This window comes from Aythya fuligula, chromosome 1 (assembly GCF_009819795.1).
Source record: "Aythya fuligula isolate bAytFul2 chromosome 1, bAytFul2.pri, whole genome shotgun sequence".
Classification (NCBI taxonomy): domain Eukaryota; kingdom Metazoa; phylum Chordata; class Aves; order Anseriformes; family Anatidae; genus Aythya; species Aythya fuligula.
Window position 1 is genome coordinate 76,874,350 of NC_045559.1, and position 11,290 is coordinate 76,885,639.

Consider the following 11,290-nt stretch of genomic DNA (forward strand, 5'->3'; position numbering starts at 1 on the left):
ACTACACTTTAGCCCTGCTTGTAACAAGCCAAACGTCAACAGTAGGAAGCAAAGCACACAAAAAAAAAGATGACACTGTTTCAGGGTCACTTTCTAAACCATTTACTGAACTGTATGAACTCAAAGCTAAATTTATCTTTTCTTATATACTCAGCACAGCCACTCAAACCTGACTGTACTCGTATCAGAGTATCTTATATCAGAGTATCTTATGCATACCATAAGAAGCCCTCACAAAAGCATTTGTTGTACAAACACAGTCAATGCAGAATTACTTGTTAGGAAATTGGTGGATCCCAGCCCAAGGATATGAAATACTTTTGCTAGCAACAGAAATACGAAAGAGTCATTAAGGTTTGCCACTCCAGCTTCTAAAGAAATAATGCAAGTAATTCAACGTAAAACATTTTGAAATTGTGGAATACAAACTGAGTTACAGACAAAAAAGGACAAAAACAAATTCATTGGAAAAAGGGGGGGGGGGGGGGGGAGGGAGACAGGTGGAAATCACACTGGTTATATAAAACCGAATGAGTATGAAAAGAGAGATGAAACTTGTTCCCCTAAGAACTATTAATTCATACTTACTCCTTCATTTCTTTGGATGGGGAGTTACATGCAGGTAAAAATGCTGATGTGTTACTTAATTTATCCAACGTGCAGGCTGTTCCTATGGCTCGTACTACCAGTCCAGATTCCCCCTCCAAATCAAAACATTGTAAATAACCAACAACAGCATTTCCTCTCATTTCAAGCACTTTCAAGCCAATCTTCCTTTGCAGTTCACCTACAAAACAGAAGGTAAAGAGCTGATCACAGTAACCTTTTCCTATTCTCTTTTGTGGGCATTGCCCTCATCTGCAATTCCAAAAGCAGAGAACAAAACAGGCAATAGATTCAAATTTATTTATGCCAAGTAGCTGGTGACAGCCTCCGCTTCCTGGAACATAGCATGAAGTTTCAGTAGTTATATAGCTTTCTCTGTCCCCCAAATCTATTCCAACTTTAACCATAGTATATTATTTCATAGATGTTTCTATTTTTATTTTTTTTTTCAAATTTTCTTTAACTATTTCCTTTTATACTTATTTAGGGAGAGAAAAAGATGGTCAAGACGTGCTTGAACACAAAAGTTTCTAGATACTCCTTGATACAGTTCAGACCAAAGCAACATCTTTGAAATCCATGAGAAAAGGCCTTTTCTTTTTTTTTATTAAGTCTCCAAACTCTTGAGCAACAAAAAGCAACAAAATCGGAGACATTGATTCACTTAGCATTATCAACGCTATCTAGCTAAGTGCAAAATATCATCTGTCTTTTAATGAAGGATTGACAAAAATTTTTCAACAAACTGAAAACGCTTCATCACCACAGAATATGACATTATTGACATTAGGAATTTTCACTTAAGAAACCAAAGGGAACAGAATGATCACTTCTGCTTTCTATAAGTTTTTCAACCATATTGGAACAAGTTCCTATTGCAAACTACTTAGCTGCAGACTGAAATTATGAATGCACTGGTCTTGAAAAACACCTCTAAGAGCGGTAGTAGAATATGAAAGTTTCTAGCCAAGTAAAAGGAACTGAAATTGCTATGGACTCCATTCAACCCAAGGTTGTAACAGTATTCAACACATAGTATGACAGAGACCTATGAAACATCCTGGGAACATGTTCTAAATCAATCATATAACTCATCACAAATCATGGAATGATGATGCTTCTCAGACTTCACAGCAATGGAAGACTGACTGCAAAAGTAAAACAAGCCATTCTCAGAAGAGTTAAGAGCATTCTTCAGGATTCTTCAAATGGCCACCTGCAGTATTAAGCACTGTATTAAATGACATGAAGCAGTATTACTATGAGGTCTTCTATGTTTTTTCCTCTTAATCACTGCCACGAATACTAATAAAACATAGCAGATTACTTCCACTTGCACTTTTATCCACTTCTTCCATTTATGCAAACAAGGAACATGCAAATGTTAATCCTGTGAAGTGGCATAGCAGAGAAACTGTATTTAAAACTTCACAAAGTTGAGAAGAGGAAGTCTGTCATACTTGCCCTCAGTTAGGAAAATGGAATCTTCAGAAATACAAGATAGAGTGAATTGAAAAAATGAACATAGTTAATACCAAAAATCATACACAACATTGTCTCAAATGTAAGTCACTTCTTTAAATGGTGATCTTTTTTAAAAAGCAGCAATAATTATTACAGTGTATGTATTAATACCTGACATTAGTGAAATGAGTCTTTGTCTAGCCTCATTTGATGCCCTTGGTGTGCGAATTCGGTCTATCCACTGGTATTCTGGATCTTCATTAACTACAAGTTCTTCCACAAACCCATGAATTATTACTGCTCTGTAACACTTCGGAATAGATGTGGCTGTTAAAAAGAAATACAAAAAGACATAAGGCATGAATCTAAGAACAGAAATTCAAAGAAAAAAATAAAAATTTGATTTTCTACATCAGACAGCTTCAGCTGTTAAAACGCAGACATACCCAAGCAATTTTTTTTTTTGGTAGATGCTGGAACATGTACCACAGCAAAAGCTTTTCACTTTGTACCTTTTTAACAGAATCTGCACCCAAAGTAACATAACGTTCACATGCACCAGCAAGATCAGGAAAAAAAAAAAAAAAAAAAAGTTATCTTCATTGACTTGAAATAAAAATAAATAAATAAAGAAGAGAAACAAACTAAATAAATTTGTTTATTTGCTACTGGTGTCAACGTGCATTGGGCTTGTAGAATGAGCTGGTTGACTGGATGGTAAAGGACAGAATTGGCAAAGAGAAAGAGGAAAGGAAAAAAAAAAAAGCTTTGGTTCTCCTTGTTTTCATCCCTCTACTTACTGCAAAAAAACTTGACTCCACACGATGACTGCCTAAATCTGTTTAAATCATTGAAGAGATCTACTTTCACCACCACATTGATCTCCCCACGTATGCCTATCAACAACAAAAAGAAAAAAAAGAAAAATGTGAAACTGTATCAAAAAGCAATATAAACTAGCCCTATTAATTAATCCTTATTGTTAGTAATTTAAGTAGCTTTTATGAGTTAGCTTTTCCACAAAGAACATAATATAACCATGCTAAAAGGCTTGCTTAAACTGACAGCTAAAGTGTCAATTCTAACCAGGGCCAGAGGGGCAGGAAGACTCTTCCTCGCCTCTCGGGCATGCTGCAGAGACACCCTCACAGGGGAAGCATTAGTTCTGTCCAGCCTTTGAGGCTGAAGCCATTCATGGAACAGCCCTCAAATACCTGCTGCAGCAAGCAGGATTTTATAGAAGGATGTGACTAGGAAAAGAGAAGCCATCAGCCTCCTGCTGTTGCAGTGGTTACAGCTGCAGCAAGCGCTTTCTCTGCTCTTGCGCCCTATATCATCAGGGCAGGGAATGAAATCAAGAGCTAAGTACTGTAACGCTGTCCCAAGACATACTCAGCACAAAAGGGTGGAAGCTTTACCTTGGATGCCTTGAAACTACTAGAGTCCTGGCCATGTAAAAAGCTTTATGGTGTTGTTCAGAGCATTTTAAATTTTCTCCCTCACATAATTTCAAGATCACAGTAAAGCTACTCACTGAAGTTCAATCCAATAATAAAAGTGATGGTTCTTCCAAGAACCAGAAAGCAGGCAGTGTAAAATATGTTGAGAAGAAACACTTCAAATAAGGTATTACAAACTTTTTTAGATAAAGCTTAATATTTTGGCTACCTTTACATCTTATTAATATTAGAGCATTTATTCAAAACACAGCCATTCCTTTCTGATTTTTCTATTTTCAGCTTACCCCCCCCCCCAATAAAATCCTTTCAGATCATTATAGATTCTGACATATTGAGGACTGAACTACTTGATGAGTCTCATCTCTTGTGATTTTATCACAGAAATATCTGACACTCAAATGCATTAGATTCACAGACTGACTCTGACATTATTGCAATAGTCACCTAGAACTATATTCCAAAACATCAGAAGAAAAAGCCTCCATTTACTTTAACAGGAAGTGCATCAGGCTCGTATTTTCCACAAATAATGATGTTAGGGTGCAAAAACAATATAATAAATATTTATAAATATTATGTCAACATTTTTAAGGAAGCATTAATTGTTGTTTGCCAAGCATCAAGATAATTAGAATCTACTGCCACAATCATGAAAAAAAAAAGAATTCTTATTTAAATAGAAAAAAGCTGTGAAATACCAACAGATCTAGAAAATAGAGCAATCTAATTCTCTCTGACAAACAAGTTGCACACATTCTGAGACAAGTGCTCACCTAAATTAACTTCAAAAGAAAGAATACAATATGATAGAATAGACTAGAAGCAGAAGAAAATGCATGCAATATTTCTTAAGAACCTTCTTCAATGTAACTGTTACAAATAAAAACATAAAAAATTATCATCAGTAATGACAACTAATGCTTCCCCACCTATGCCTTATAATCAGCTTTTAAAATAGCTAAGTCACTTAACTCCCACTGGATAATAAACTAGAGCAGCAGTAATAACCAAATAGATAAAAGCTAACTAGCTATGAACTGACCTTAACTTACTGGGATGAGAGCTCTACTTCCTTAAAAGCAAAAGCATCATTAACTTCCTTTTCTCATACCTTCAAAATATTCTGAAGAATTATACCTAGGACTAAGAGTACTTTCTGGAAGGAAAAGGAGTTTCACCTTGTGTTTTGTGTTTGCCACATTCTGTTCCTCCATCTCAAACGAAGTTTATGCAACATCCCAGGAAGGCATACCCCAAGTGACTTCAGCAAGAGTACATTCTTTTAGTAAACATATAGTGATTGAGTAAGCATGTTTTAGTTTTTTTGTTTGTTTGTTCTGTTTTTATCTGAATTTTCCAGTTACTATTTTAAATACTATGTGAAGATGTTTTCCACTTGTTGCAAATTCTATGAAAGGTGTTCTGCCAAACACTAGGCAACTATGCCAGAAATTCTCATTCCAGAGGTTTTAGAAATCTTTCATATACAATCATTAGTATTATCAAAAGCGAAGAGTATCGTAGAAGTACTTTGTCAATGATTTTAGATGGCACTCTTAACTTTCTGAAGACCTAATAAAAAGAGTACCAAACCATAGCTTTCCAGCTCCCAAGGCTAAAGCTATTACACATTTCCAAAACCAGCTTACAGCAATGAACATTGCAAGAAGCAGGTTACATCTCAAACAACATTGTTGTACTTTTAACTTAGCAAATCTTACCATGGATGGTATCATAAATTGGAAACCATCCTGAAATAACTGTAGCTGCTTCACTGTACAGCAAAGGATCGATATCTATGTACACTTTGCCAATGGCATCATTAGCACTGTAGGTATCATGATCAAGAACTGTGATCTGGAGAGGCTCATCTTGCAGCTCTTCATCATCTACCTAGAAATAAATATTGACATGGAATTTGAATATTTTAAAAAAAAAAAAAGCACAAGAAAACACTCCTGGAAAAACAAATGCAGTAAGAGGCAAATTAGTCATGTACAGTGACGTTACTCACAGAAATCCGATTTCTATTTCCTGGATCTAAACAGTGTTATTTTGATATTACCCTTCACAAAATGCTAAAATTCTGCAATTAGATTTATCACTTGGAAAATTACAGAAAAAGATTATGGTGACTACATTATTTTAAAATCCCACTTTTTTTTAAGTCACATTCTCTGGTTTGTTTACCAATCCCCACAACCCATACTCTTCAGGGAAGAAGAAAAAAAAAAATGAAAATTTAAGACAAAGCATCTCACTCTGAAGTCTTACACTCTTAAGTTTTGCTCTCACACTTCCAAACTGGCTGGTGGCTTAAAAAAGGCAATACATTTTATGTAACCCACTGCAAATATTCAGTAATTTCAGACATGTACTTCTCTAAATAGATGCAATAATCCATCTTCAGATACCTCAGCTATTTTTTTTTTTAGGAGACAAAAGACAAGCATTCTAAAACTTTGTTCTAAACATCACAAACCAAAATAAATTTTGCTAAATATAATGTGAGGACTCATGCAAGCTTTTTTTTTAGAATTATAACATAGTGTTGCATAAAGATCAAACTACACACAAATTCACGCGCTTAAGATGTCTTAAGCAGTTAGTGCTATTCCACTCTTTGAAATGTGGAATTCTGATGTGGTTTTTTTAGTGTTATTGTTTGGCTCTTTTTGCATGGAAAAATGGATTTGGGAAAGAAAAGATAGAAGTCTAAGACTTCTGTTATTGACATAGTTAACTCTCTGTACTAAGAGAGTTAATCCTCCACATCATTCAGCTCTTTCCACTCCACAAAAAAAGACCCAAAGAATTGAAATAAAAAAGAAAAAAAAAGAACAGTGAACCTCACTATGCTAGTACTACTTTCTTAATCAACATGGATTACTGATTAAGAGATGTTCTTAATCAAGCACTCTATGTTGATTAATAAAGTTGCTAAACTTACCTTTTTTATATTTGCTGTATTTCTAACATTACATGCACATGTAGTGACATAGTAGCTAGTATTTACAAACATGACTGTATTGTGATACTGTATTTGAACACTATAAATAAATCAGTACTATACATTCAAACTAATTTGTTCTAAATACCACTACACAATTATTATTTTTAATGCAACAAAAATGCAGTAACAAATAACAACTATGCAAAACAGTTGTTCACAGTAGAATGTCAGAGGACACCTATGATACTACTGTACTCAGTTCATTAAGGTGAACTGATCAGATCCTAAAAACAAACGAGCAGTTATGGGAAAATGCTGACTGCCCTCATTATTACATAAGGAAATGAGAAAAAAGTGTCCGATAGTTGTTGTCCAAGCTCTTTATTTTATAATTTTCTTGTAAAAATTCTCCATTTTCTTCTTCAAGTACATTATTTGCAAGCCAAAGTAACATTCCAAATACCAATTAACTTTCCTTCCTCAAAACTACCCCTTTAGAAAGAAAAAAAAGGAAGGCATACCCACACTGGTATCCAAAAGCTTAACGGAAAATGCTTTCCCGCCCCTCCCTCCCTTTTACATCCCCCAGAACATGTGTGTCAGATCCATTCTGTCATGTTTGCCTCTTTTTTAAACCATTTGTAAAGATAAAATAATGCACTTTTGGCAAAGAATGTCTACACATAGATAGATTTGCTGAAAGATTTCATTTGTATTTAAACAGGAATACCTTCACTCCTCAAAACCAATTTTCTGCCTGAAATGAAAATACTTCAAGGGCATCTAAAACAGAACATCCATGTAGATAAATATTGGCAAGCTCTTAAAAAAAAAAAAAAATACTTACTTCAAATTTAAACCATTCAGAATTCCACTGAGGATTAAGTGATTTTGGATACACATCGGTCTTAAATGTTGTATTTCCAAATTTTACCTAGAAATATAAGCAATTATTAAAAACAAGCATTAATTAGTAGATTTAGAAACTGAGTTACTCATTAAATCTACACATGCAAATAATTTCAAATACATGTTTTAATAACAACAAGAAGTTCTTTTCAGTGAGTTTCTTTTTGAATCTATGTTACATGTTTAAGCAACTTTCCATGTATCACCAAAACTCCCAACAAACCTCTCTCCCCCTCTTGTTTCAAAATTACTTCTTTTCCTCCTCAATCACTTTAGTTAAAAATAGCAGTTACGTTGGCTATTCAAAGTCACTTGGTACATCACCTTAGCAGTTGCTTGTCATTTGTTTGGAAATATTTTAAGCAAAAGCATTCTACATAAATGCTGATAGATTACATGCCATTACTCTTCTCTCTAGGGTTTCTACATCAGATTTATTGTCAAGTTATAAAACAAACGCAGAACCAAAATGGTATCATTAGTCAACTTATTTCTTAAAACATGTTGTCTTGATAGATCCGCACCAGAAAATACCTGAAACCACTTCCATGAACTGCAGTCGTGACATGCTAGACACATATCAGTAAATTCACAGCAGCAAGGGGAAGAACCTTAACAGGCTCTAGTCCTCCCTTCTTATAGAAAATTCCAGAAAGCATATCAGCAAAAAGGACAGAGGAACTACGTATCTATATATATCCCTCTAATCTTCAATTAACACAGATTAAATATTCTACATACTTCTCTTGATTAAGGCTATTAAGCAGCTATAGGTATGTATTGTGGAAATCTCCATTTGGTCTTCACAGCAGTCTGTTTAAGGACCACCCCAATTGCTTGAAAAAGCATCTAACAGAATTTCTGTGACAATCCATACACCAAGAAACCATGCTACATAACCTAAGAGGTTTTATCTCATTGCACCTTTCATTCCAAGCCATTATGCACGCTTGTAATTATGTGAACGGTACCTCTCAAAAGGATTAGTACTTCAACTTATAACAAGTATCTGATGTTACTGACAAATATGCAAAGTTTTTGAATGTATTCGAGATTCTTAAGAAAATAATGTGTGCTGATTTAAAAGACACGCTACAGTCAAAGACGGCTATGGATTCTGAATACAATTATCTTTAAAAGTGCAAATAGATCTTGGAAATTAAATTCAGTCTTAGATTTGGAACACTACATAGCATTTTTTTTAAACACTAATTAAGGAAGTATTGATATTTAGATGTTTCAGCATGACACATCTGTATGACCATATGTCATTACATACATATATATGTCAGTGTATGGTCGTTATTTTACATACGTGCGTAACCCAGCTCTAATGAGATTCTGTACTTACATACATACATCTAGTTAGTTCAGATAGCTGAGTGCTGCAAAATTGGACTACAAGTTCCCATTAAACTCTGTATATTACCACACCTCGATCAACAGAATCCTACAGAACTCTATAGAGAACCCCCACTTGATTCAATAAACAGTAATGATTTTGGAAAAGATACTATTTTCAAAGTAAGCTTTCAAATTAAAAGTGAGAAGGGGTGTGAAGAACCAGAAGGGGGTTGGTCTATTCTCCCACATGCCTGGTGACAGGATGAGGGGGAATGGGCTAAAGTTGCGCCAGGGGAGTTTTAGGTTGGATTTTAGGAAGAACTTCTTTACCAAAAGGGTTGTTAGGCATTGGAACGGGCTGCCCAGGGAAGTGGTGGAGTCACCATCCCTGGAGGTCTTTAAAAGACGTTTAGATGTAGAGCTTAGGGATATGGTTTAGTGGAGGACTTGTTAGTGTTAGGTCAGAGGTTGGACTCGATGATCTTTAGGTCTCTTCCAACCTAGAAATTCTGTGATTCTGTGATGAAAACACAGATCTAGCTATGTAAATGTAGATTCTGCTTAGGAGCATAGAAAACCTAGCAGCGTAACTACTCAGAATGCGTATTCGTTGCACTCAGCTGTATAATAAAGCAATAATGATGCTAGTTTTAACAGAGCTGCTTTACACACAAGCTGCCAACATGCAATAGCCCAGAGCTCCACCCAGTCTAATTTTACATGTTATCTAGGGAGTAAATTAGCTCCCTCGGAGCCTCAGGCAGCTATAACTAAACTTTGCCAGTAGTCAAGTTAGTTCATTAAAGCTAGCAGAGGTAATCAAGCACTGCAGTGCTGTCCACTGTACAAATTTAGAAGCACAGATGCAGAAGAAATTGTGGTAATTTGCTCCAGACCACACATGCTGGCAAGTTATGCATAACCTGAAGTAACAGCTCTAAAGTCTTTCATTTCTTTTCTAATTCTAGATTTATGTTAGAATCTTTAAGAGGGAAATTTAAAGGCTAGTAGTCAACTAGTACTTTAATATTACTTCCACTTGTCATTTTTAAGTTAAAAAGCTTTGTAAAGACTTTCAGCAACCTCACACAAACACAAAATGAGTTTTAAGCTCAATTTATTTTGACACACTTCACCTGCAGCCATACTCACTCCACATGGCAAGGGTATGTCCCGTATGTACCCGCAAGGGTAATTCCTGCCTTGATTTTTTCTTCCTAAACAGTGGTCCTAAAAGCAAGGCCCCATCTATGAATTTCTTCAGCCTTATTTGTGCCAAGACATTCATGAAGCTGCATGTTAATCTAGCTAAGCAAATTGATCTTGCTGAGTATATTGTCCTCTTCTTGTTGTTAAATTAGTGTTTAACCAGATTAATTTCTATAGCTATGCTGCCACGCAGCTACTCACACTCTAGGGTTGGCGCAGAAGGTGCAGGTTTGGGAACCAGTGACTGAAGGGAGAGGAGAGCTGTTTCTCAAGGCAGCTCAAAAACAGGCTACGTGAAACTCAGAGCCGCGCTTCCTACTGCTGTTTTCCCTGTCTCCTACTAATACACATCGGAGATGTTATTGGTTACCTATTAATCATATTTAAATCGCATGATGGTTTATTAATAAATTTAATGATGCAATTTCTGAAAGCAAACACTGAAGTATCACGTTTTCCTGTATTTAAGGCAGCAGAGCTGTGCAGCATTTCAGCTCCATTGAACAGCACGTCAGAAACACATTTTCACTTTATTTTCAGTGAACTGTCTCACTAAGCAAACGCAGTGACAGTCAAATCTACGCGCACCAAATCAAATCTATTTTGAGATTAATACACGCACGTTTTTTCTATTTACAGAGTTCTGGAAGGACATTTTCTTCCACTTACACAGTTTAGAAGGACGCTGCCTCCCTGCCTCAGGGCAGCGCAGTGCCAGCCCCAGTTACTATCTATAGCACCCGCACGCGTTTATGCGGCACCCGTTCCCTTTCCAAACGCATTCCTCCTCAGGCGCGGTTTCTGGGCGCGGGCAATGCCGCCGGCACGGCTCGGGGCCACGCACGGCGCGCTGGCAGCACCGCGCCGCAGACCCGCACCACGGGACAGGGCCGCCTCCGCTTTCCCCCCCCACCCCCCCTCGGCGGGCCTGTGGCGGCGGGGCCCGGCAGGTGCCTGAGCGGCGGCGCTCCCCGCCCTCGATCCCCCCCCACCTCCACGAAGGCGTCGGTGAGGTCGCTGGCGCGGTCCATCACCGGCAAGTGGCGCCCGGCCACGATCTTGACCTTCAGCTTGCCCGGCATCTTCCTCTTCCTCTTCCTCCTCCTCCGCCGCCTCCCGCCGCCGCCGCCGCCGCCGCCACCGCCCGCAGGCACGCCGCGGCCCGCCGGGAGGGGGGGGGCGAGGGGCCGGGCGCGCATGCGCCGCGCCGCCCAACGGCCCGCAGCAGCCGCCGCCGCCGCCCGCCCATGCCCGGCGCGGCCGCTTCGCACCCGCCGCCGCCGCCGCCGCGGGGCGCGCCCTGACGCAAGCCGCCGGGCGCATGCGCTACGCGGCGGAGGAGCGA

The 11,290-nt window shown here is 38.0% G+C and overlaps 1 protein-coding gene across 16 annotated transcripts in view; it reads right to left on the bottom strand.

Annotated features, from left to right (window-relative positions):
• C2CD5 (C2 calcium dependent domain containing 5) overlaps positions 1 to 11,056 on the bottom strand; it is a 66,174-nt gene extending 55,118 nt beyond the window's left edge. For 15 of the 16 annotated variants that reach the window (XM_032208208.1, XM_032208207.1, XM_032208204.1 and 12 more), the window contains exons 1-6: positions 10,938 to 11,050; positions 7,331 to 7,417; positions 5,252 to 5,423; positions 2,871 to 2,966; positions 2,242 to 2,397; positions 589 to 787 (exon numbers count right to left, since the gene is read on the bottom strand). In XM_032208208.1, coding sequence (XP_032064099.1) covers positions 589 to 787; positions 2,242 to 2,397; positions 2,871 to 2,966; positions 5,252 to 5,423; positions 7,331 to 7,417; positions 10,938 to 11,027 — 800 coding nt within the window. In that variant the 5' untranslated portion in view covers positions 11,028 to 11,050. Of the gene's footprint in view, positions 1 to 588; positions 788 to 2,241; positions 2,398 to 2,870; positions 2,967 to 5,251; positions 5,424 to 7,330; positions 7,418 to 10,937 lie in introns of all 16 variants that reach the window. The other variant, XM_032208197.1, reaches the window with a different exon arrangement.
• Positions 11,057 to 11,290: the final 234 nt, after the last annotated feature.